This window comes from Populus alba, chromosome 6, assembly GCF_005239225.2.
Source record: "Populus alba chromosome 6, ASM523922v2, whole genome shotgun sequence".
NCBI classification, from domain to species: domain Eukaryota; kingdom Viridiplantae; phylum Streptophyta; class Magnoliopsida; order Malpighiales; family Salicaceae; genus Populus; species Populus alba.
In genome coordinates, this window is record NC_133289.1 from 3,299,036 (window position 1) to 3,325,542 (window position 26,507).

Here is a 26,507-nt window from a genome sequence, read left to right on the forward strand (position 1 = left end):
GGAGATTATAAATAGAGTCGAATAGATACCATGGGCCGTGTTTTCTTAATGGGCTTGGCGATGTTTTGGATTGGGAGCCATGTTTTGCAATCATTGAATTCCTTTTTGGGCTGGATTCTAGTTTATCCATTTTTAGGGTTCTCAAATCTATGGGTGTTTTTAGTGAATGTCTAGAAGTAGTTTTTATTTCATATGACTTGGAAATAAAAAAAATTTATGTTTTTATAGTGTATTTCAATGGTTTTAATGTGCAAATATAAAAATTAAATTAAAAAATCTGAAAAAAATATCATTTTAGAAAACACTTTTAAAAAGCATCATATATTATTATATCAATACATTAATCAATTGCAATTTCCAATTATGTTTTCCCGATCATAAACATTAATTGATCTTATAGTTTTTAGACTTAGCTTAGTATTGATTTTAAAAAAGAGCAATAGTTATTAGATCAACTCATATCTATCATTTTTGTTCAAAACTACATTGTTTTATTTTGAAAAGAAATTCTTAATACCAACTTGATAAGGTTTGATTGAGTCAACCGAGTTATTAGTCTATCTCATTAGACCAATGTCAAAATCAGTTTAGCATGAAATTTGGTTTGAACTAGATTCCGAAACATAAATCCTATGAGTCCACCTAGTAGATCAAGTGCAATTTAACAAGATAATAATGATTTATTTGATTATTTTATAAAAAAACTTGAATTAATCTCCATGGAGTTTAAAATTATACTTTGATAAGAGGAAGTATTTTTAACTTCACTGAAGTTTATTACATTGGATTCCTCTATACTTGGTGGCTATACTTGTTGACTTGTAGAAGAAACACAAACTTCTTGTCTATTGCAAGGTACTCACATATGAATTTCACAAGCATTGCTTGGATTAATTAAATAGCATATCCCACGAAATAATTTATATTCTTTTTTACGGACTTCACATATAATTACATCTTAAGCTTTGATTCTTTAAATATAAACTAACCTGTTTTTTCTTTATTTATCTAAAGACTGCTTTGTATTTATTTTACATTAAAAAATCTATTTATATTAAAATTCATATAAATTCCATCGGCTTGAAATTGCAATATTTAAATTGGCAGAAAGTAAACCGTACCTTTGCATCTCCTGTATTCAAACAAATAGCGTATTTGAAAGTGTGGTAGCGGTTATTTTTAAATAATTTTTTGTGAAAATACATGTCAAAGATGTTTTTATATTTTTTAAAAAATTATTTTTGATATCAGCACATCAAAACGATCCAAAAGTATAAACCGCATTAAATTTTAACAAAAAAAAAATTAAATTGAGAATACGGTTTGCACCCGCTTATAAAAATTTAGATTTTTAAACTAAAATATTTTAATTTGGTATATTTCTAAACACCGCCTTGATCAACCCATGTGTTCACATTCATAGACAACAAACTAATGTAGAGCAAGTGTGGATCTGGAAAAATATGACTACAAGGCCAATCCAACACCTCCAATCACACCGTCCGATCTCCGACGATTGCGGTTGAACTCATGACGGGTCCCATGTTCAGCAACTTCAGAGTGGGCCCACTCAGGAAAGTCCTACGCGGTTTCATCTGCCCCCTCTCTCACACTCCTTTGGGCTCACAATAGTCAAGACTCTAGAATCCTCAACCACATCTTGTCGCAAGCTATCCAATCAATTTTTATTTTTTATTTATATAAACACATTTTGAAAAAAGTTGGATGTAATGCTAATTAAGTAATGAACGTTTTTTGTTTTTATAGTAATAATATTTCTTAACCAAATTTTTTGAAAGAAATCGAATCGAAATTGATGTGTTTATGAGATATTTCTTTCTTAAATCTTTATTTCCGAATCAAATCCATTAGAAAAGCAAGCAAACCTATTTTATCATGTGTTGTAATTTATTTTTTTACAAATGTTTTTTAATTGAATATAAATTATCATCATCACCATCATCATCAAAACACCTATAATAGTTGAAAATAACAATATGTTTGACAAGTATGTGAACTTTTGTGAATTGAAGCTATTTGTTTTTTGTTTTTTTTAAATTAATTTTTTATATAAAACTTTTTTAAATAAATATATTTTGAAAAATAGCCGCTATCACAATATTAAATAGACTCTTGATATTATTGGTTTACTGCATTAATTTTACAATTTAACAGCCAATCTAGACACAAAGTTAAAAAAATATATATTTTAATGGGTCATTAAATTAACTTGCAGGTCATCATCTTGATCTGAGTCAATTATTTGTATTAAAATATCACCTTGTTTTTTTTTTTAAATCACTTGAAATTGACCTGATTGGACCAACCGGCCCTTATTAGATTAATATCTTTTTAAATTCAACTTAAAACCTAACACAAATTAAATTTTGAGTTGTAAATTTTCTGGATCAACTTTTCCAGCGGACCAGTGCTGGAAGGGTGAATGAAAGTCACTAATAATCTGCTTTGGATTTTGTATTATACAGTATTTGCATATCAAGTGTAAAGAAATGGAACAAAAATGCTGCCATATTAGGAATCCTACCATCCTCAAAAGGAAGAATCCGTCAATTCCATTAAAGCCAATACCAATGCAAGTCAAAGCGCCTCTGCAAATCTCATTGCAATATGACATCCTTCTTGAAAGTTGAAATTTAAAAAATGAAGTCAATAAGGAAAAAACAACCAGACACGGCCATAGCACAGCTTTGGAATCCATGATACCTTCTAGTGATCTCATTTCTTTCCTTGTACCAACTTGTTTTCAGGGTGGCACCTTGCAAATCCTCCTAAAACCAGTGATGTCCATCCGAAAATAAAAGAACAGAAAGGAAAAAGCTCTTGTTATTCACTTTCTTTTGTCTCAAAGAACCAATACCTTCTTCTTTTAAAGATGATGCCTACCAAGCTTGGAGCTGAATTTGACTCTGATTATTCCTTCTCATCTGAAAGTTCATGTATGAGCAGCAAATCGTCATCGTCATCGTCATGTTACCAGAAAGAAGATAGTAGCTATGAGGCAGGAAGAGAGCTGAAGAGGAAAGTAAAGAAGCTAAGATCATTCAAGCTTCCAAGATTGCCAAGCTTGAAGCTCATCACAAGACAAGCCAAAATTCAATCTGATGATGTTTCTGTCCTGTCTAGTGATGCAGCAAGCTCACAACATTCAGGCATGGCACCAAATTATATGAGGACCACCACTTCTTCAAATGCAAAGAAAGAGAATTTGCAGGCAAGTCCACCCCCCCCCCCCTTTTATTTTAAAAAAAGAAGTTTCGGTAGCAGTGTTTCAAGTAATTGAAATAATAAATGTAGTAAGCCAAATTATTGCCTTTTCTATGCAGAAATCAGCAAGAACTTTGGCAAGGCGATCTAGTTTTAAGCCAGCAAAGAGTTTGACAAGGTTGTCTAGTGCAAAATTCAGGAGACCTTTGATAAGGAAATCTTCTGGAGGAACTGACCTGAAGAAAAAAATGAGGAGGTCAAGATCAATCAAGCTTGCCGGCCGATCTTCCATTGTTTTTGCAAGTGATGCGGATGCATCAGTGGACTATTTGGAGGCAAAAAACTGTTCTGATGGGAGGAATGTTCATTTTCAGGCAAGTCCCCATCTTGAATCTACTTTGATTAGCAACAATGAGGATAGGAAAAAATCAAGTAATTCAAAGCAGAATTTAGCTTCTTCTGGTAACAACTCTATGAGAGTCATGACAAGAACTTCCACATTGAGACCTGTAAGGATCTTCACAAAAGTGGCGAGCTTCAGAACAAAGCGTTCTCAAATTTCAGAATCAAGCATCCAAAAAACCACCTGTTCTTCGGCCATCAAAGAATCCAAGTTTCCAAATCATCTTGAGCTGCAACCAGGAGGAAGTGAATCTGAAGAAAATTCGATCATGAAGGTTTGTCCATACAGTTACTGCTCACTTCATGACCATCGCCGTTCTGATGTACCTCCGCTTAAACGCTTTGTATCAATGAGGCGACGTCTGTTAAAGACCCAAAAAAGCATGAAATCAGAAAGTCGATCCTCTCGAAGAGCGAAGCATTCTGGTATTTCAAAGAAGGGAACACAGACAAGTCAATCGGCATCTTGTGGAGACTTGGCAGTTCTAGAAACATCCCATGACAAGATGGCTGTCTCGTCGTCCATTGGCAAAAAAGCTGGACCAAGAGCTGAGTCAAAGAATGCTCACGGAGGAGATGAAAAAGATGACAGAAATGTAATAAGTGTCACTGAGAACCAAACTCTTCCAGAAGAAGCTGATGAAGGTAGAATTGCAAGTTTGAACTCGAATGTATTTAAAGGTGATTCAGAATTGAACACAGCAAAGGAAAATGATTCAACAAGTGTAGCTGATGAACGAGTCAATAAACCCAGAAGCCTAAGCCTGAATAGATTCGTGGAGTCCACAGAAATCGACAATATGGTCTCTTCTGCTTCCATTGGCAAGCCATCGCAAGAGGAAACAGCATCCTGTGAAGAAAAGAACCAATATGCTGTGCAAGATTATCGGTTCCTAGGTGCAGATTCTGAGCATGATTATACTGTGGATACAGGCCACAAAAATCCATGGGAAAAACAGAAGCCCATGGGATTGTGGAACCTAATATATCAGCATATGGCATCAGGTGTTGCTGCAGAAGATGGAACCCGACCACATCTTAATAAAGAAGCCAAGGAAGAGGAAGAAGAAGAGAATACATTGCCTGGCATGAGCAAATCTGGTTCTTTTCAGGATTTTTCTAGTACAGATCACAGCATTGGTGAGGAAGATCATGATGAACGCAGCCGGAAGATTCAGCAATACCAATGTGATGCCATTAAGCTGGTGCAAGAAGCATTTGATAGAATACTCTCAGAAATTCCAGACCAGCCAACTGATGATCTATCAGTGACTAGTGACACAACTTCAGACAAGAAGATCGCAGAAAAAGATCATGGTGAAGACAGACAATTGAACATCTCAACTTCCTATGATTCAGGTGGAGACAGCATGGTGCAGGAACCAGAAGAAACGAGGCTCCAAGCTGATAATACCTTCCAAAAAGAGAAGGCAGAATCAAGTGTGGAAAGCAAGTCTAACCAGCAAACGCCCAAGAGATGGAGTAATCTGAGAAAAATACTCATCCTCAAGAGATTCATCAAGGCATTGGAAAAGGTGAGGAACTTCAGTCCACAGAAGCCACGGAATCTAAATGTAGAGGCTGACCCAGAAGCAGAAAAAGTTCATCTGCGTCATCAAACCATGGGAGAGAGAAGAAATTCTGAGGAATGGATGCTTGATCATGCACTTCAACAGGTTATTTCCACACTAGCCCCAGCTCAAAAGAGAAAGGTAGCTCTGCTTGTACAAGCATTTGAGACGGTCACCCTGCCCCCAGAAGTTGGTACTTCGCCAGGGTCCAACATAGAAGGTTCTTCTCATACAACTCCAGTTAAAACCAGCACCGGTGCCTCTGACTGCAAAGGGTCTAGAGAAGGAAAAGAAACTGTATTTGGAATCACTCTTCGTAAGACATCAAGCCTTGAAACAAGCTTCAAACAGAATCAAGACCAAGCCAATGACTTCTACAAAGTGGATGAGCACATTCGAGGTTCTTGTTCTGAGGTGAAAGAAACAAGTTTAAAGAATGGTTACATTCATCTAGCATCGAGTCCTTCGTCTTCAAAGAACACCGCTGCAGAGTTGAAGAATGAATTTGTTGCTTTCAATCTTGGTAATGGTGAAAATAATTCCACTGTTAAAGATGATGAGCCTGATTTTGTCAGCCACTGTTTGGTGGAGGATACAGATTCCAAATTATGTGACAATCCATTACCAAAGTCAGCTGATGTTCTACGAACTTCTAGTGAGGAACTTGTGATAAATGGGGAAACCCTCCAAGAGGATGCCAAAGAAGCAAGTGCACTTTCTGCCTCAGGGGTACATGATCGTGATTTTGGATTAAACGGCCAAAAGTCAGACATCAATAACAAAAACAACGGAACTTGTGATGAATCAGATGAAACCAAAAGCCAAACCCTGAAAGATTATGAGGGTTCCGTTGCAAATACCGATGTAGTTTCTTCATCTTCAGTTTCTGTGCCACTAAAGGAATCATCTGAAGTTGCTGGAGAAGAAAATGAGCTCCTCCAAGGATCCACCCTACTTGACGATTCAGAACCAGGTTGCACAACTGATGCTGCACGTGAAAAGCAGAAACATATGAAGTTCTGGTTCTTGATATATAAGCACATGGTATCAGGCAATGCGACATTACTTGAGGGAGCAGATAACGAAGAACAAGGGGATGGTGGCAACAAATTGGTTGAAATGAACACATTGGATAATGATGATGCGGGCAACCAAAAGATTAAACTCCAGCAAATTGAAGCCATTAGACTGGTAGAAGAAGCAATTGATCAAATCCCTCTTCCAGAATTTCAAGAAGACTCACCAGATGATCAATCAGTTGCCTGCGACATAATTCAAGACCAGGACCAGGAGCACACAGAAAAGAAAGCTGGGGAAGGGAAGGAACCTTTTATCTCATCTTCCTTTGAGGGCACCAATGAAAGCTTTGGAAAATCTGACAGCACAAAAGTAGAGGAGAGCACCACACTGTATCAACAAGAACAGCAACTCAATTCTGATAACATCAGTGCACAAGAAAAGGCAAAACCAATACCACCAGCAGGAAACAAGCCAAAGCCAGCTATGCAAAAATGGAGCAATCTGAAAAAGGTGATCCTCCTCAAGAGATTCGTTAAGGCATTGGAAAAGGTGAAAAAATTCAATCCACGGGAGCCACGATTTCTGCCCTTGGACCCTGTGAGTGAAGCTGAAAAGGTTCATTTAAGGCACCAAGATACGGATGATAGGAAAAATGCTGATGAATGGATGCTTGATTATACACTTCAACAGGTTGTTGCTAAACTGACTCCGGCTCGGAAAAGAAAAGTGTCATTGCTTGTAGAAGCCTTTGAGGCAGTCACCCCTATTGGAAGTTGAAAAATACATGATACAGCAGCCCTTTGAGTTATTCTGTAAGGTGAAACACAGCCCTTGTGTTTCCTTTCTGTTGTCAGTTCAAAGCCAACAATGCTGCCCACATACAGCAGCCACTTGATTTCTTTTATTGAAAAAAAAAATTGAAGTCATAACGAGTTTACATCCCAGTGTTTGGAAAAACATGCACGTAAGATAACAAGAAGCTGTTAGCCGATAATTATTCACTTTGTAGCATCAGCGATACAGGTTAAATTATCACACAGGAGAAACCTCAGTGGATTTATCATGCATACTAGTGATAGCATTCTAGCAATAGATGAAAGCCATGAATTCAGTGAAGATAGTGAAGGAGCATAGACTACTATCATTATTGTAATTCTAAAACCTCATGAATGTTTCTTGTGGAGACTGATTAAGAGTTTTGTGACCAAGTGATGTATCTTGTATGGTATACTTAACAGGATTCCTTCATTGTCAATGAGTCAAAAATAAAATACAATATATCGAATTTTGACCATAATGAATTATTGAAAGCAAACTTGATTATATTTTTTTTTTTTGGAGATTTAATGGCAAGATTCTCTTCAAACTCAGCCAAACCAGTGGCCAGAATACGATCTGCTAAACCATTAGAAGCAAAAGGTTGGACATTACAGTTATCCTTTTCTGGACAACTATTACTGCCATACATGATGAGCAAACTACTCCATAAAAAAAAATAGTGAGTAAATAGTAAATCAATATGTAATTAGATGCCTGATGAACAGGACAGGCAAGTTAATCCAAATGGGTACCCGGAAGTATCTCCATGAGCAGCCAACCAAGGTTCAACCATTGAAGCACCACAGCTGTCAAAAATATGGCTTTGAGCACCCAATCTTCCACAAGAAGCCAAATTAGACTGTTTTGCAAACCAGTTCAAAACCTTGAACCCATCTTCAAAAGCCCCCGGGTACATGGTCTCTGGTGCCAATCTATACCCAACAGCCACGACAATAACATCACACAATTTAACTATTCTCCGATAAAAGGTACCGTTTCCTACCGATTCATTGCTTCACAAACCCACCTCCGTGAAACTGCAGCATCACAGGCAACTTTCGGTCCGGTAAAAGTTACCTGGGGGAGGCAAATAGCTGCAGTAATCATGGGTGCAGGCAATCCGGAGGTGACAAAAGTGTCGGGAAGGAAAACGCGGAGGGAAAGAGAAGAGAAAGGGTCGACATGGATGTCTTTGGTAGCGACACTGTCAGTAAAAGAAGGGTTGCTAGCGGGGATGGATTCATGGGGTGGAGACGTTACACCAAAAGGGTTAGGTTACAAGCAAACTGATTGATTGTTGACTGGTGCTTCTTCCATAACGAGATTTGTCTTAATTGATGATTTCATGCTCGATTAAAACTCACTCTTACGTGAGAAATCTAGATTGTGAAACATCCATTATAAGCTAAAAACAACCAAACAAAGAACATTCCTTGAACTAAACCACAGAATGTCAAATTACACATTATGACAGAAAATTGTAGGGATTGAACAGCATGAACCATGAAAAGGTTTGAGGCAACTCCAAAACTGAAGTTATCTACAGAAAACGGCCTCTCATTTCTGCAATGGATGAGCTTAGAATGTAGCCAGGGCATGCAAGGTAAACAAGCTCCAATTCTTTTGCTGCATCTGGAAATCTCCTGTAGAGCTTCCTCAGCCTCATGCCCTAAACCATTCATCCAGCTGAAAAAGAAACAAAAAGAGAATGATGCCTGCACCTAGGAAGTAAAAACACCAAAAATATCTATAAGAATAACATGCATCTCTGTGCTAGTATCATATCAAATTTGAACCAACCACCCCCCTTACTCCATACAACAGCCTTCTCACACAAAATCCCCATGTTCATAACCTTCCAAAGATGTACAAAATGGGAAACATGAAAAAAATTCAGACATGTTACATATGAGAAAACACGGCCACAAAATTTAACAAAAACAATTTCATGAACTGCCAAGGAGAACAATAACAATTTATTAAACACACGGTAGAGAATAAAGCAAAATTGTACAGCCAAAAAAAAATCCAATACAAGACCTCAGTTTTGGAAATTGCTTCTGCTTAAACTACATGAAAACATTACAAAAACTACAAACAGTACTTCAGATGCCATAAAGTTAACAAAAGCAGTCATTTAGGAACTACCTTAAAATAAAATGTTTAGGACTTTCTTGTCTAATCTTCTTCTCCATCTTTGTCCTTCTTTTTCTTCTTCTTCTTCTTCTCACTTTTATCAGACTCACCATCAGCTTTGCCATTATCAATGGTTGCAGCCTCTTCAGCCCCTTTGTCTTTCTTCTTTTTCTTCTTCTTCTCAGACTTCTCAGTCTCCTTTTCTTCTAAATTTCCCACTTCAGCATCCTCCTTACTCTTCTTTTTCTTCCTTTTCTCTTTCTTCTCATCTTCACTTCCCTCCACTGGCAATTCCTTTTCAGCCTCGCCACCCTCTTTACTCTTCTTTTTCTTCTTCTTCTTCTTCTCCTTTTTCTCATCATCACTTCCCTCCACAGGCTCTTCCTTCACCTTCTTATCCTTGACACTCTCTTCGTTTTCAACTTCTGTTTTAGTTTTCTTAGCAGGAACCTGGGCAGCAGGGCCATCAGAGCTTTCATTCAATTTGCGCTTGCGCCCCTCACCATCTTCCCCATCCTTGTTCTTTTTCTTCTTCTCCTCTTCACCAATCTCCTTCACAGCTGGTTGAGCAGCAGCAGCAGCAATTCCAGCTACCATAGAATCTCCGCCGGGAGGCAAAACCAGATTTCTCATCCATTCATGAGGAGTGTTGTCATTTGGCTTCCCATGCTTATCCAACTTCCCCTCAGAAATCAACTTCTTCTTTATCGAAGCCCTTGGCCCCAACCCCCATTTCCTTGGATAAGTATCCCTATCCATCACAACCCTCTTAATCTTTGCCACAACACCATGATCACAAGTAGCCATAACAGCAGTTGTCATCTCCGCAATTCCCAGAGCAATAGCCTCACCCTTAGTAGTCATCAACACAACTTCCTCACCAGCCTCTATATCGTTCTCAAACCTCAACAGCCCCGGAATCATCAACTTAGCACCATAACAAATAGCATTCACAGCAGAATCCTTAACCACCAACCTCTTATAACTGGTCAAAAGCACTTCAAGAGGCATAATAGCTCTCCTCAAGTAACTCTCATCGCGATAATTATCATAAACCCACTGAGCATCCATAACATCATGCATAGTAACCATATTATCTTTCTCCCCTAAGATCCCTGACCTCACCCTCCTCAACTCTTGCATATGCGCACCAACACCAAGAATCAACCCCAAATGCACACACATAGTCCTAACATAAGTCCCCGCCTCACACGAAATCCAAAAAACAACCAAATGCCTATCTGCATCATATTCCAACATCTTACTCTCATAAATTGTCCTAATCCTAAGCTGTCTTTTAACAGCAGAAATCAAGGGCGGCCTCTGAAAAACCGCCCCTGTAAGTGTCTCTAACGCTCTCGCTACTTTCGCAACATCAGGAACCTTATCATGCAATCTAGCAATACAAACATACTCTTTTCCAGCACCTTGTTGAGATTTAACAAGTCTAGTAGCTCTATCAATACAAACGATTAAATTACCTGTAACTTTAGGGTCTAATGTGCCACTATGACCAGTTTTTTCGACACGTAAAATCCTCTTAATCCAAGCAACAACTTCATGTGAAGAAGGGTTTGCTGGTTTATCAAGATTCATAATACCATACCTGATGTATTCAGCAAGTGGACGCTTGAGTGGTGAGTGTCCAGATGGAAGTGGAGTGTAGTGTCCAGTTCTTACATTGAGTCTGTCGTAGTTTTTCAAAAGGATTGGCCACTGTGAAGTGTCGATCGTTGGGGTGAAGTTTTGAGGCTTGATCATGAAATCTTTGTCAGTGTCTGTTGTTGGGTTAGCGTCTGTTTGAGTTTCTTGGGTTTTTTTCTTGTGTTTTTTCTTCTCAGAGCGAGAATGCTCGACTTCAGACATGGTGGTGGTCAATGTTAGTAGAGAGGGAGTGTCAGTTTCTAGGGTTTTGGCGGACGCTTGTAAAGGAGTACGAGGGTTTAGAGATGGAAATGTGGATTTATAGGGTTAGGGTTTTGGGGGGGCTTCGGGGGCTAGGGTCTATGATGGCTAGTTTAGATGGGCTAGGGATTCTGTGGCTGTTAGGATCAGTTGGTGCAAACCAAATTGGCCCAAAGGTTTGTTAAGACCGGTTTGCTTGGGGCTAGACTGGAATGCAAATTTGCCCAATCAAGCAGACGCCCGTCTGGGCCCGCCTAAAAAACAATTACAGGCAAAGATATTACATCTAAGTTTTTAATAAATAAATAAATAAAAAGCAATATCATTGTTACATTATTTTATTTTTATTAAATATTTATAAATATATCGCACAAGTCTCCCGTGATAGGAGTCACACAATCAATCATAGTATCATTCAGTATATCAATCTACATGTAATTCAAATGCAATTCTAATTGTTTTCTATGGTTAAGACGCATGACGTACTTATATGTTAATTAATTTTAACCAATAATTAATATTTTTCCATGTATTAGAAAATTAATACATAAAATTAATGGGCCTTTATTGCCACGTATGCAGATATAAAAAACTAAAACATTGATATTAACATAGATTTATTAAAAAATATTTTTAATTAAACCAATAGAAAGCCCATATCATAAGTTTCAAATTAAAATGCATGTTGAAATTAATATATCAACCTACGTCAAGATCCTTAAGGTTTTTTAATATTCTATGATAGTACAGGAATTGTATTTTTTGAACTCTAATTATTTTGTAATTAAGTTTTTTTCCTTAATAAAATTATAAAATTAAGTGATATCAAATTCAATATATATCAAGAAAATAAAGATATTATAATTTTTTAAAGATTTATATTACATTTTATTTTAGTTGGAGAATAAATAATTTATAAATTCAATTTCAATCATTAAAGAAATTAAATACCAGTATACCAAGCAGTAAGAAAATCTATAAAATAACTATCTAATAAGTAGTCCGATGGTAAAAGTTTGAGATTAAGAGGTTTGCTTCTCTTATGATATCAAGTTTGAACCATGTGGTTGCTGCCAATATGATAATTATTGGAAGCTTACATAATTGTTAATTTTAAAGCCAAATAGGATTAATTAAGATTAGAGTAAACTGACACGAACACTTATATTAATAAAAAAAAATCTATAAAATTAAACTACATTAATCAGTATAAATTCTATACTATTCATGTTTTAAACACAATAGGAATGACACAAATAAACATACTTATACCAACTATAATAATACTCAAATAATTTTATTTTGTTTGTGAAACATTAAACAATGGAGATTATATATATACGAATGATTTAACGATTGAAATTGTTGTATCCGACTAGATGACTATGAATAAAAGGAATCCAAGAAAAATACACAATCTTTTAGCATATAGTAAATTGAAGAAAGAAGGTCGAAAGGAAACAGGAATGAATAAAGTTCTGCGCAAGAAAGAAGCTTCTACTTGTAGTTTCCCCAAAGTCAAATTCAAAATTCGAAGCCTTCTTGCTGTAAGACAACTACTCTCCGTGTAAAACAAGGACTTGAGGCTCAAGCCAAGGGACCGATGCTCTTCTTCCCCTTCTCCATATATATAAATATATAAACACAAAGAACACAAGCAATCAAACACAGAAAAAGTTCAAACTTGGTTCTGGATTTTGGAGCTCTCATGGCTGGCCTTCAATACTACTTCTTTCCTACAGATTTCTTCTATCCTCGCCCACCGTCAGCTGCTAAAGAGACTGTTAGCAGCACCGTTCAACGCATTCAACCACAAAAAGGAGACGCCGAAGATCGTGACATGGAACAACACAAGGCCATGATGGTTCGATACAAGCTTGACCAAAGCAACCTGCCCCAGCTCTCTGCTTCAACAGCAATAGTCCCCTCTCCATGCATAATCAAGACTGAGATCGATTCGCAGGAAACGGTTGGATAAAATTGCTTAATTTCTACTGGGATTCTTGCAATTTAACACCAAATTGACCTTGCTGATTTTCTTTGTATTGTTTTACATACAGGAATCGTTGAATACCAAGCTTTTCTTTGGGTTAACTAGTTATCCTGTCTAATATTCTTGATTAAAGTTATTTCTTTAATTTTCATTTATTTTGTTTAGTGTAATGCAAGCTCTCTCTCTCTCTCTCTCTCTCTCTCTCTCTATATATATATATATATATATATATATATATATAAAAAGCTTTTCTTATATTGATTTTTAAGATGAGATGAACTATTTAAGTTTAATTAATTAATCTCATTCATAAAGATAAAAAAAATATTCTAAACTTTTAACATGTCAGGGAGTAAGAAGGAATCCTATTTCTAGACATGTTAAATTAGTGTGTATTTGGTGTCAAATTTGGTTTTTATACAAGTGCCTTATCTTTACTTTTTTTTTATTTAAGTTGTTTTTTTTTTCCTATTTTAATGTCTATTGTTATTTCATATCAAGTGAGTCTTGATTTAAACATTATTGAAAAAAAAAAATAACAGCATATATTCAAATAAGAAAATTAGCAACTTAAGAAAGTAAAATTAAAAATGAAATTTATTAGAAAAATTAAAAAATAGATCACGCAAATATAAAAATAATAAAAGCTTTTCACCAAATATACATTTTTCTCTCATTCCCAGAACAATTTTGGGGTTAGACTTCTTAGAAAAATTAAAAAAAAAAATTGATATACTATATCATTATTCTTAATTCATATTATTTTAAAATACCCTCCTTTCAATTTCTCTTGTCATACAAGATAAGCTTTAAATAAAGGTATTGTTGGAAATATCCTTGACACGCATCATTTTAGCATTAATAAAAATAAAAAAAAGTCAGGTAATTTCCTTGTCGTTTTGATGATTCATGATTGACGGCTGATCAACAAAATGCTAAAAGTGGTGGTTTTACTTTTACCTTACGCACTATTTATTTTAATATTATTTAAATAGTATTTTTTTTTAATCCAATTATTTAGTATTTTGTTTGTTAAGGATGGGTAATTTATTATTTATTTCAATTTATTTTTTATTAAATTATTCTAGCTCTAAAACCCCAGTTGTAAGTTTAGTTGATTAACTTGTTTACCTCGTATATTTTTTTAATTGATTTTTTTTCTTTTAATTTTATTGTTTAACATTTTATTGATTGAGAGTTGGACTTTATGTTTTGTTTTGTTTTGATTTTTTTTAAGATTATTGTAGTTTCATAACTCAAGTTACAAGTTTGGATGGGTAACTCGAGTTAATTCCAGTTATTTGTTTTAGTTCTTTTTCTAAATTGGATTTTATTTTTTTATTTCATTATTTAATATTTGATTAATTAAATATTATACTTCACAATATATTCTGATTAGTTTTTTTTATGGGGTTATTCTAACGTCATGACTTGGGTCACAAGTTTGATAGATGAACTTAGGTTGAATCAAATTTATTTATTTATTTATTTGTTTTCTACTAGGTTATCTCAACCTCGTGACTTGAGTCACGGGTTTTAGCGGGTTAACCTGAGTTGACTCAGATCATTTTATTTTATTTATTTTAATTTTATCCTTTGATACATTAGATTCATTAGAAATTAAGCTTTATTATGTGTTTTGTTTTTCTTTCAATGGGGTTATCTTGGTCTCATGACCTATATCGTGAGTTTAACAGGTTAATCTAGATTGACTCGATTAATTTTTTTTTAATTGATTTATTTTTTAATTTTATCCTTTAATATTGATTTGATTAAGAAATAAACAACATAATTTATTTCAATTTATTTTCTATAAGATTATTATAATTTCATGATAAGGCTTATGAATATGGGTGTTTAAAAAATCAGTCCATTTATAAATATTTTCTATTATCTGATCCAACTTATCCCATCAAAGTTAGATGATATGAATATTATAAAATTATAGTAGATAAAAAATTCATCATATTTTTGTTTAATTAAATAATTTTTTTATTAGTTGTTCAGATTATTTTGAGATCTACTAAATACTTTTATGCAGTTAATTTTTTTCACCATAAAAAATATAAATACTGATTTGATTTCCTTATTAAAAAAAACAATTTGACCATCAACGCGTAACACGTGATAATGTTCAAGAATCTAAAAAATACGTAAGAGTCAAAAAGTAAAAACAACATCAAGAAAGAAATAAAGAGTATACTTTAAAAACCCGGCATTACAAATTGATTTGATTTGGTATTGAAATCAGGCTAGATTAAAAAAAAAAAAATTAGTATAACTTGATTGATTCGGCAGGTTGACTCAACAAGACCCGATAAAAAATTTAATTACAACTTATTGATTTTTTTTATAACTTGTTGATTTTTTTTATTAAAATGATATTATTTTGATTTTTTAAAAAAAATTAACTTAAATAATCTAATACACAGTTAAAACTAGAAACTCGGATATTGAACCGACCAGCTCTAAAAACTACGTCACGGAGTAAAAAAAAAACGAGTACCCACCTTTCCTTTCAAGCCCCAAGCCAAAACATCCCCTCTCCCCTTCTATAAAAATATCAAGGGCGAAGCACAAAACTTTCAACCAAGAAAACAGAGCTCTCAACGAAGAAGAGGATCTCACTAGACACCTCTTCCTAGATTCCTTGTCCTGCTAAGCTTTCAAGATCTTTGGCAGTACTCTTACCAACCATCTCTTGATTTTTGAAAGCTTAATTTTCATGGCTGGTCTTCAGTACAACTTCTTCCCCACAGATTTCTTCTACCCACGTCCACAAACTGTGAAAGTAGACACCGCCGCCGCCACCACACAGAAAAGCGCCGCTCTTCCATTGCAGATTCAAGAGCGAGAAGTCATGATCACTGGTGATCTTAAGCCCAAACACCACCCCGCAAGCTTGGTTCTACACAACAACAAGCATGGCAGCAAGATCGGTACTCCCATGAACAAGCGCGCTGCATGATTAAGCAAGCTTTTAAGAGAATCCTCTGCAAATCCATGTTTTTGTTTTGCTGTGTAGAGATTTGGGTTCTCTCCATGTATAACAGATGGAAGGAACATTCCCCTGTTTTCTTGGCTCTAAGTTCTCTGTTTCTAGACATATGTATCCTGTAATCTCAACTGGATTGAGTTTGATCCAGATATATTTAATCAAAGTTTGATCAAATGAGCTTTTCCTGTCACTAGCGTTGATTGCACCGTGAAGAGGGATTGGTGTTCTTAATCGATTTCAACAGTATCAATCCATGCTATTAGTTTTATATTTATCATTAACATTTAAGGACTTGGATGTGTTTTCCATTCTCTGACTCTGTTTCAAGAGCCCTGCAATTGAATTTATTTGGCTTTTTGCTCACAAGATTAAAGAAAACAAAAACAACTTGTTTTTTCCGTAGAGTAACATGAATTGATTTTTTGGGAGCATGAAATTCTTGTTGGGAATTGGTGAGTGATAGTCGTCGCCTTGCATTGATGGTTGCCAATGGTCCCTGCGTCCTTTTCACAGGAGAGCAGAGCAGAACCACCATGTTTTTAATTGTAGAATATCTCACAAGGAGGCACTACTCAATTTTTGACTTATGGTTTATGGCTAGGAAACACAGCGTGCAGCTGCGTCATGAACAAGAATATTTACACGAATATGCCAAGGAAACCATATTTTTCCGGCCGCCATATCAACTAACGCCCCAAGCAATGATTTAGGAAGTCAAAGGAGAATGATTCAGCTTTGCAGTTTCTGGTTCGGTTATAACCATGGTTCTAAACCCGGTTCGTAGGCCGATCCAAAAATATAATCAAGCCATTAAAAAATTGATTCATTTTAAATCAATTAATTTTATTAAAATAACATTATTTTATTTTTTGAAAATTTTTCTCGGTGTTAATTCCACTAAATTTAATTATAAATCAATCCAGTTATGTAAACTAGTTTTGATCATGTCTATATTTTGTTCTATTTAACTTGAAATCTAACTCCAGTCACGAGTTTTCGATGTGAACTAGATTTATTACCAATGGTTCAAACATTGACTTTTTGAAATCATATGCATGGCATAAACATGTGCCCACTAACGTTTCCTTGATATAGAAGTTAGGCAGAAACATGTTGAAATAAATAAAAAAAAGAAAGATTAGCTATCAATATGAATTAACCAGGCAAGCTTGCCTATTTCTTTGGTTCTTTCATTGTTATTTTATGTGACAATGTTCTTTCAGTATTTTTAAATCCAAAAAATATAAACTTTTGAGATCTCCCATGGACTCGAGACTCCAACAACTAACAAGAAGTCTTGAGCTTTTTGAAACATTAAATTAAAAAAAATAAAAAAATGGTTAAAGTATTGCTCTTACAACAGTCATCTTCAACAACCCTTTTTTTAATTTTTTTGGAGAATTTTCCAACCTCTTTTTCTTTGATTAGACATATGGGTTTTTTATTTGGTGGGTCGAATTTGGCTCTAAGAAGCCTCAGGCCTCCGTCATCAGATTTGGCTTTAAGAGATTGAATGGCCTGAATTTTCTTATGCTTCTTCCCGCATGACTACCTGCGTATGATGTAGTATTAGTTTATTATCGATCATCTCTTACGAAAAAAAAAGAAAAAAAAAGCAGAACTTCTTGAGGGCGGTCGGACTTGACGAGTTTTTTCAATTAAGTTTTTAATAATATGATTTATCCAATTAAATTTAATATAGAATAACTGGGTCAACGTCAAAAACCTTTTTATAAAAAAAGATTAAACGATATAATTTTATAAAAATAATTTATTTATGTTAATTATATTTTAAAACCCGGCCTGACCTGATGGGTCAATCCGGGATCTGGCTGACTCGGGGCTGGAACTGGCCGAATTGAAGAACAAATAGTGTAAGAAAAAACTCGAGGTGACCCGATCAAAAATCTGGATGGAACTTGTTGATTTTTATTTTTTTTTACCTAAAATGATATCGTTTTGATTTAAAAAAAATAAAAATTGACCCAGCCAGCCCGGCGACCCGATCAAAACCTGAAATTCAAATCTTGGACCGGACCAGGTCTGAAAACTATGATGTTAACAGTTCAGTGACCGATGTCAAAGCAAAAAATAAATAAGAAAACTATATTTTAAACAAGGTGAATCCACATTCAAAGGTGTTCAAGATTTTATTATAGTATAAGATCAGTTGAATGGTGTATTATTTGGATTTTTATTAAATTTTCTTAGTAAGATTATGAAATCATGTGATACAACAATATTTCATTCAAGAATCTACGCTATTTAAGAGATTATATTAGATTTCCATCAAGAAAAACAAAACATGTTATATACTTGTGAAAAAATGGATTGCTTTTTTATTTTATTTAAAAAAAATCAATTTCAGTAGATAAAAAAAATAAAAATTGATATCAAGTTGGAAAAAAAAATAAAACTATATAAATTCTGGGTTAAACATTTTTAACGGGTGAGAGATTTATTGCTATTTTTGCTGAAACCCAGTTTGAACAATATAAATGAACAGAGGAAGCTACATTGAGGCAGAAAAGGGAGAGAGAGAGTCGATTAATTAGGTCTTCAAGGGCACTTGGGGCCTCCCCTCTTGGTCTTCCAGTTGTTGTAGCAGGGACATGATTGCTTGTTCCCATAAGTTCCGGCAGGCACACACAAGCACTTGGCGCAGCACTTCTGGCAGAAGAACATGCATGGCTTCTTGAAGGCTGTCTTGGAGCATCTACCAGTGCAGCGAGGTCCGCACTCTGCAAGTGAGCCAACACAGCATTTTATGTTACTTGCTTTGAAATGCGTCGTTTTTTTTGTATTCAATCTGTGGAGATCATTCAGCAATAGAACCTTGATTACCTTGAGGTTTAAGGCTCCCTTGAGTGGTGCCATGCTAGAATTATCCAAGAAATCGAGAGATTTAGATCATTAGCACATGATTAAGAGAATTAAGCTCGCGCACCAATAGAAATCTTACCGGTGGACGGTTGCTATTTTTGTTTGGTTGGGGCTGAGGGGTTGGAGCCTCTGTGATGTTAGCCTGAAAAAGGTTAGCAAGGCGTGCATGATTCAGTCACAAGAAGATATATGAGATAGAAATACTGTTGCCATCTTGCGCCCATTGATGAAGAAACAGAGGACATGAGATAGAAATGAGAGAGCTTACATAATTCTCTACTATCAAAAGAAGCAGCAAAACTAGGGAGAGGATCACATTAATGCTTGGCTTCCTCGACATCTTGTTCTAAGCAGAGAGAGCTACTGTAACCACACTCGGGAGCAGAGAGAGAGAGAGAGAGAGAGAGAGAGAGAGGTTTTAGTTTAATGGGAATGAGTTGTTGTTGTCCAGGAATGGATGGATTCAAGGGTATTTAGAGGCAGTTAGATGACCATAAATCAATTCTCTGAGCAAAACCTTTAGTGCTGCCTTGTACGCATGAAAAAGTGCTACATGACACAACAGATTAAGATTCCAGAATTCAGAAAAATACAAGAAATGTAACAAAATTAATACAGTTTATAAGTTGATTAATATTCTTATAACCTTGGAAAAGTTCATATAGTTTAATTAGCAAGTCCAATTCTGATTTTGTTTACCCTCTAATCATCTACTTGAGATCATGGCAAAAATAAGAAAAACAGAGAAAGATTTCTTCATATATTGGATTAGTACCTGTCGTGAAACCCTGTGGTTATTTTCTATTTTTCTTTTAGAATAATATGAAAGTATCTGGTGAGTGTTAAAAGTATAAATAGTAATTCAATGAGTAAAAGTTCTCAACTCCATATTTCTATTCAATCACATATTTTATATATAGATTAAAAAAATCACATATTTATATATGTATTAAAAAATACAAATAATAAGATTCAAACCAAGTATCTTTTTTATTATTATTATTAATATGAGTGTCAGGACCAGTTTGCACGCACCTCGACTAATTCCACGAATCTTGAAGTTAATAACAATATAAACCTCTAGTGATCATCATATTAGTAACCACAGAGCTCGAACCTGAAACTATAGAAAAAACAAATCCTTTAATCCTAAGCTTTTACTACTAAATCATCTCCTAAATAGTTATATCTTCTCTCTTCTTAGTTGACTCGTTACCGCAACTTAACTATTGACAAAAGAGCTACCGGCTCACTTGAATATCTAAGTAGGAGAGAGAATTCATTCCCAAATCTTCTTATGATTCTATATCCATGTGAGAACTGCTAATATGATTGTGATATAGGACTCTACCTTGCTTGCATGTGCATTCACATGCAAGAACATACCAAGTTTCGCGAAAGGGGCATCGAATTCCCAACATAAACAAGTCATACAACAGATATGACAGTGATTGAAGAACTTGCAGATACCATACACTCGTCTGTCTACTGTCTTCATGGGAAGGCAAAGACAAGAGACGTTTCTGGTATTAGTCTATCCTTTTTCCCGTGACTAGTTTTGTTTGTTATACTCTTCTTTTTGTAATCTTGGAAATGTAAGACAGTGAGATATTCTGTCCTGGCCGCCCATCCAGGCCATTTAGGTTAGGTATTTTATCTGTTGGTTATGTTAGTGTACTCTCGTGATCTTTGCTGCTTGTTTGCTTCCAAAATGGACACTACCTGGTGCTAACATGCGCGCGTGGCCAGTGTTCAGTGGCAGGTATGAGGTAGCATCGTGGCTTCAAGAATTGTTGAGAAACTCGTACCCCTTTACTCATTTTGCCTGAGGTAGGACCTAAATAGGCCTCGGGTTGATGAATCACCGATTCAACTTGTCGGGTTAGACTAGCTCCTAACTATGCTTTTTACCAGTAAGATTAAACAATCAGAGATTACTATCTTGATAATTATCCTGGCCGTTGATGTCATTGATGCATGCGGTTTAGTCAATTAATTACAGGGTTTAATCCATCGCTAACCAAGATGAGTTCTTGCTGCTGTAGAATGTTTCTGTGGTTGGGAGTAGGACAAGAATGCAACACGTTCATTGATAATCTTAATCTTCTTCCTTCTTCTTTTTTTTCATCTAGTAGAACACATCTATCCTTTCCCTCACAGAATGCACAAAAGGATGAGAAAGGCTATCCGCAGAACTTTTCCATACCACAGGGGAAAAAAAGGCAAGGAAAAGATGCAGGATTCTGAGACTCAAATTAGGTCAAACAAATCATTGACATTCATTGCAATCACGTTCCTCCATGCATGCAAGAACTGAATTGCGGCAGAGGCACCAATACTCTCTTGCCGGGATAGACAACCATGGCATTGTTGAAGGCAGGCAGGTCCCCAAAGTAGATACGGTTCTGTGAAACAAATGGAAATGTGAGGACATGAGAGAATAAAGTCTACAAGTAGATTGACATAAGCTGACAGAATGCCAGCTATTAGAAACCTGAGAGATGAGATGGATATGAATATGAGTATGAATATTCACACGAAAGTAACTCACCTTTTACCAGTAAGAGCTCCATGAGCTGATGTAATGGCAAAATCAGATACTCCAGAGAAAACCTTTCTATAGTGAGGCAAAACTACTTGTCCTGCAACATTTTTCTCATTACAGTTGGCCCAATAAAAATCATAACAAAGGCACCAAGAATTAAAGTGCCAGGTGAATGTATTTTCATCTGAGGATTTTTTTTGTTAAGTAGTTTCTACTTGAAACTTATGACCAAGTTTGTAACTGGAGATTAATACCTGAATTTGTTGGCAAGCGAAGAAACAATGAGGCATATTCAAAAGTGGGAAGAAAAGAACTGAGAGGAAAAGAGTAGGTGATACCTAAAATGAAGTGAATGGTGATTGAAATTCACATGTGGTTACCTAATTTTCCAGGAATGTCTTAGGCTAAATGATGTACTTGGGAGAAATCCATGCCTGAATTAGGAATAAGGTTCTAAATTCATGGTCATGTCATTGCAGATTACACCCTTGCTGACTTATTTACTGACTTCCACTTCCCCAACTTGGTTCAGCTACTAGACAGCTCATGCAGAGTACTAACTACTGAGAGAGCAACTGTCTTGAATAGAATGACCACGCATCTCTCAAAATAAGCCCAAAATATTCAGCGTGCCAATCTACTCCTACCACAACCGGAAATTAAAAGACATCCCTGCTGCTACCATGCATTAGGTGATAGTAAAAACAATTGAACAAAAAATAGACTGACTCACCTATACTCAAAAAGTTGCTGTGGAGAAATGAGACCATAATGCTGGATCTGTTTTTGCCTCTGTTGTTGTTTCGATAAGACTTCTCAGAGGAAGAACATACTTTGTCATGACATGCAAACTCCAGAGAATCATTCTGACAAGATGCAATTTCAAACCAAATCCCAGAGGGAAATCTTCTCCGTCTCATCAACCAAAGGAAAATTTTAATATATGGTGTGCTATGAATCATGGATATTGTGACTTCAATCAATATACAAGTAAGAGAAATGGTCGTGCTCAAAATGGTGAAGAACATGTAGAAAACAGAAGTTGTTGGTAACAGAAGGAGAAGTGGAGTGAACAGAAGGGAACCCACAATATGTTGCTTCACGGTGTAGTCATAGCTATCTAATCTCTGACGCAAAGGATTCCACTTTCGACCCCTGTCAACAGTTAGAGGAACTCTGTGAGCAACATGAATCAAAGAAACAGCACAGCCATAGACATATAATCAATTATGTTGAGAGTCCACTGATTAAAGTATCTAAATCGAACACTGAAGCACAGATAAATAAACGAGATTTTCCTTCCCAGTTCCGTTGCAAAGAGTATTGGACCATAACAAGGTTATCTAGAATGATCTATTTCAATCAAATATAGCATCCACTAACCATATCTCAAATTTACTACTCTTGTTACATGTAACTTGGAATCTTTCTTGCATTGGAAGCTAATCAACGACCTTTCATTGAAACCCAAGGCCAGTAACATCACATATATAACAAAGATCAATTACTTGCATCTGGGAATGTGCACACATGAGAATGTGGAGATCAAGGATGTGGAGCACCTTCACTATCAACCACATGACATGCCCCATAAGTTGCGCCATCACAAATTACAGAAAACAGACAACGGTTTATTTAACAGTAACTACTTTTGGTTGACAATTGCAGATAGAATCTTCAGGGGATGGTCAAATTTTACCTGAAAAGACGCCACAGAGCTGCTAAAGCCTGAATTTGCCAGGAATACAAAAGTGAGATTGCCCAATGAAGAGTTGACACATGCAATGTTGCTATGGAAACCATATCTATGATCAAAGCAGCAGGAATAGTTGCCCCAAAAAGAATCCCCAGTAGAGCAAGTCCTTTGATGAAATAAATGAAGAGAAAACCAATAAAGATCCAAAGAGTAGACCAAATTTGTATTGCATTAAGAGAAATCATGCCAAGAACTCCTGCCAGTTCTGTATTCAACTTGAAACCTGCTGGCACTCCCATCAACCACACAGAACCTGAGCGCAATAACTCATTGGTAATGACATTGGCAAAGGTCAAAATCCATTGGCAAACAGATTCAGCATGAACTAAGAGTGCCAAGCCCATCAAATTTCCCAAAAGAAGATCAACAGCTAAACTTGACCACGTAGAATTCCTATGTAACGCAGCATTCTCCTTATATTCCACGCATGACTGTGACCTTCAGAGTAAAATTAAAAAAAAAAATCAGAATGATGAGGAATGAATAATAAAACTTGTTCCAAAAACTCATGACAACAGGAGGTTCAGAATATTGGATGTAAAGAGCATCAATTGCGGCCCCGGTTTCGAAAAGATACTTTACATGTAGGTTCAACAGGTTACTTGTTCAATAAAATTCCACAAGCAAGTCAAGCAGAGGACAACTCAAGAGTGTATGAAATCAGGCCATGAGGAGGAAGATCCAACTTTTATTTCCCATTAAAGAAGCAAAAAATTCTTACAATTCTTTATTGATTGATAAAATTGGTATTAAACTAAAAAATCTCACACCATATTCCATTTCACAAAATGGTAAAATCTTATGAGTCATGGCATTTGAAACTTTATATGACTAAAGAACTCTGCCATCACCTAAGGCCATTATCTTGAAGAACGATGGGCCAGTACAAAATCTGACAACAGCGGATTTGAATTTGTGTCCATGTAGTGCAGAACACCCTTGCTGATGTAGTGTATATCCGTGTTTTTGATCCAAAACTTGAAAAATTATGGAATAACTGGAGAACAATGTAGAATAGAGTGGAAATTGTTGCCACAAAAATGGCCAATACTTGCCACATGAAAGCAATAGACCTGAAAAGACACAGCAAACTCCATAAAAAAAAATGCAACCAGAGCGGGAGGTGGTGGGCAACAAAGTTTGCTAGACAGTACCTGCTTATGATGATTAAAAACCCAGAAACAGATCTCTTAAAGCCTGCACGTGTCTCAAGAGCTAATTTAGCAGCTGCAGCACTGTTGATAGCCAGAATGACTGTATCCTGTCATGAAACATGGAAATCAACTTAAGAAGCACACAAATGAACCATTTTCACAAGATGAATCTGGGAACTAGATTACCAAGTCCAATAGAGGCTGATTTTTCTCAAGTTCATTAACCCACTTGGGTTTCTTGACAGGATCTTTCACTGGCTTGGAAGACTTCCAAAGATTCAGTGAGAAATGGTGCACCCCATATACAGGAATTTCATAAACGACAACCTAAATTTGGTCAAACAATAAGAAACAAGAGACAATTAACATCACTACCAGCTACAGACGAAAACAGAATAGTAGAAGTGAGCATGACTTACATACGTGAACATTGCAATGAGAAACTATCTGCCCATTCCAATGCAAGTGATGCAGTTTTGGAACCCAGTGAACGTCTTTACCATATCCTTCACAAGAATCATACACCAACTGAATCCAAAGCCCGTTTTCAACACACTCTTTCCTGCATTGTTCATGCGACCCATCAAGTTCATTGCACCCACAACTACTCCCTCCATCCTTTCCATCGGACAGATCCCGGCTATTCATCACCGAATCAAAACCATCAGTACTCCAATCACCACCTTCCATTCCATCCCTCAACATTTTCCCATTACCTCTTCCATACAAAACACACTGACCCAAAAGCGAAAAGGCCGCTCTCTCCTGTAAAAACACTGGCATTTTCCCATTTACGCCGCTGAGAATCTCCTGTTCAGAAAAATAACAACCCAATTAAATTTCTTTCACATAACCCACTTCACTACCACTAAAATCTAACCTTTTAGCAGGATTACAACAGCTTCCAATACTACATTGACTGGAAAAAAATCAAACCTAAACCATAACTTCCTAGGCAAAAAGTTGATATACTAGCATTATTTAAATTGTTCCACAATGAAAACACAAAAGAAGCAAAACCAGTAAAATTTAACTTGTGTTTCATAAAAATATACCGAGAAAAAAGACAAAAATCACTTCTTTTTTACCTGGAGCGTAGAATTGGAGTGAGAAAATGAAGCTTCGTTGCAAGCAAAGGCCACTACAACATCAACAGAAACAGAAGAACAGGAAGCAAACCAACCGAGCAAGAGATTATTCCTATTCAAAGGTGTTGCTGGTTCAGATGAAGCCAGTTGATTTGGCCACCAAATTCTTAACTTGGTTCTCATTTTTGTGAAATCGCTGCTGCGACAACTGGGATATCATAGAAGAAGCTGAAAAGCCCCGTTGCGAAGCAATGATGCAAGTGGAGGCATGATGGGCCTCGACTCATTTTATAATGGGCCAAACTTGATAATAATCTGTCTGCATTTTATTTGCCCAGATACATTCTAAGCTTTAATTTTACCTCTTAGAAAAAGGTTTGGTTCCGATGATGAGAAGTCTGGCTGTCAAATTCCATTGGAGAACGGGTTTGGGTTTTGAAAAAGGATTTGGATTGTTGACATAATTTATGATTTATCAGGTTAATTATTTTTTTATTATATTAAAAAGTTTTATCAAGATAACATTTTATCATATTCAGTTTCAATCCAGGTTACATTTCATATCTTGAATTTGTCAACTTAATTTGTTTAGATGAGGGTTTAAGTATGTATTTAATAATATAATATATTTTTTAATAAAAAATACATTAAAAATAATATTTAAAAAAAATCGAGTTGAAATGTGTATTTAGTAAAGTGGTGTAAAGTACTTTTTAAATTAAAAATATATCAAAATAATTTTTTAATTTTTATATCAGCATATTAAAATTATAAAAAAAATATTTTAAAATACATTAATTTAGTATTTTTTTAAAACAAAAATAATTTTAAAAAATTACAATTACCTTTGATTTCATGAGCAGGAAACAAGAACATACTTGATTTCTTATATCTATGGCAAAAAAATTACCTTAATTTTTGTTTTTTGTTCATGGATCATGAACTAATAACAATCCATCATCAGGAGACAAGCCTTGTTTATTTTTCTAACAGCGTAGTTGGGTTAGGTTAG

At 35.6% G+C, this 26,507-nt stretch overlaps 4 protein-coding genes across 5 annotated transcripts; 1 reads left to right on the top strand and 3 right to left on the bottom strand.

Annotated features, from left to right (window-relative positions):
• The first annotated feature begins 2,551 nt into the window (after positions 1-2,551).
• Positions 2,552-7,426, top strand: LOC118053038 (uncharacterized). Its single transcript, XM_035064169.2, has 2 exons — positions 2,552-3,232; positions 3,345-7,426. Exons 1-2 carry the CDS (start codon positions 2,894-2,896, stop codon positions 6,993-6,995), a joined length of 3,990 nt encoding a protein of 1,329 aa, XP_034920060.1. The 5' UTR covers positions 2,552-2,893; the 3' UTR covers positions 6,996-7,426.
• Positions 7,427-8,408: 982 nt separating this feature from the next.
• Positions 8,409-11,127, bottom strand: LOC118053041 (H/ACA ribonucleoprotein complex subunit 4). The gene is made up of 2 exons (XM_035064172.2): positions 9,186-11,127; positions 8,409-8,723 (listed from the first exon to the last, which is right to left on the bottom strand). Exon 1 carries the CDS (start codon positions 11,037-11,039, stop codon positions 9,216-9,218), a length of 1,824 nt encoding a protein of 607 aa, XP_034920063.1. The 5' UTR covers positions 11,040-11,127; the 3' UTR covers positions 8,409-8,723; positions 9,186-9,215.
• Positions 11,128-18,473: 7,346 nt separating this feature from the next.
• LOC118053059 (protein GAST1) lies at positions 18,474-19,533 on the bottom strand. The gene is made up of 4 exons (XM_035064196.2): positions 19,221-19,533; positions 19,032-19,094; positions 18,914-18,947; positions 18,474-18,810 (listed from the first exon to the last, which is right to left on the bottom strand). Exons 1-4 carry the CDS (start codon positions 19,290-19,292, stop codon positions 18,629-18,631), a joined length of 351 nt encoding a protein of 116 aa, XP_034920087.1. The 5' UTR covers positions 19,293-19,533; the 3' UTR covers positions 18,474-18,628.
• A 1,508-nt stretch (positions 19,534-21,041) lies between these two features.
• LOC118053060 (N-acetylglucosaminyl-phosphatidylinositol biosynthetic protein gpi1) lies at positions 21,042-25,752 on the bottom strand. Of its 2 annotated transcripts, XM_035064197.2 has the most exons (9): positions 25,496-25,752; positions 24,831-25,217; positions 24,594-24,734; positions 24,408-24,514; positions 24,105-24,326; positions 23,197-23,691; positions 22,231-22,652; positions 21,504-21,594; positions 21,042-21,357 (listed from the first exon to the last, which is right to left on the bottom strand). In XM_035064197.2, the coding sequence occupies exons 1-9, from the start codon at positions 25,676-25,678 to the stop codon at positions 21,222-21,224; spliced, it is 2,184 nt and encodes a 727-aa protein (XP_034920088.1). In that variant the 5' UTR covers positions 25,679-25,752; the 3' UTR covers positions 21,042-21,221. The 2 variants fall into 2 exon arrangements, with proteins under 2 accessions (XP_034920088.1, XP_034920090.1); XM_035064199.2 differs by lacking the exon at positions 25,496-25,752 and having other exon boundaries at positions 24,827-24,971.
• Positions 25,753-26,507: the final 755 nt, after the last annotated feature.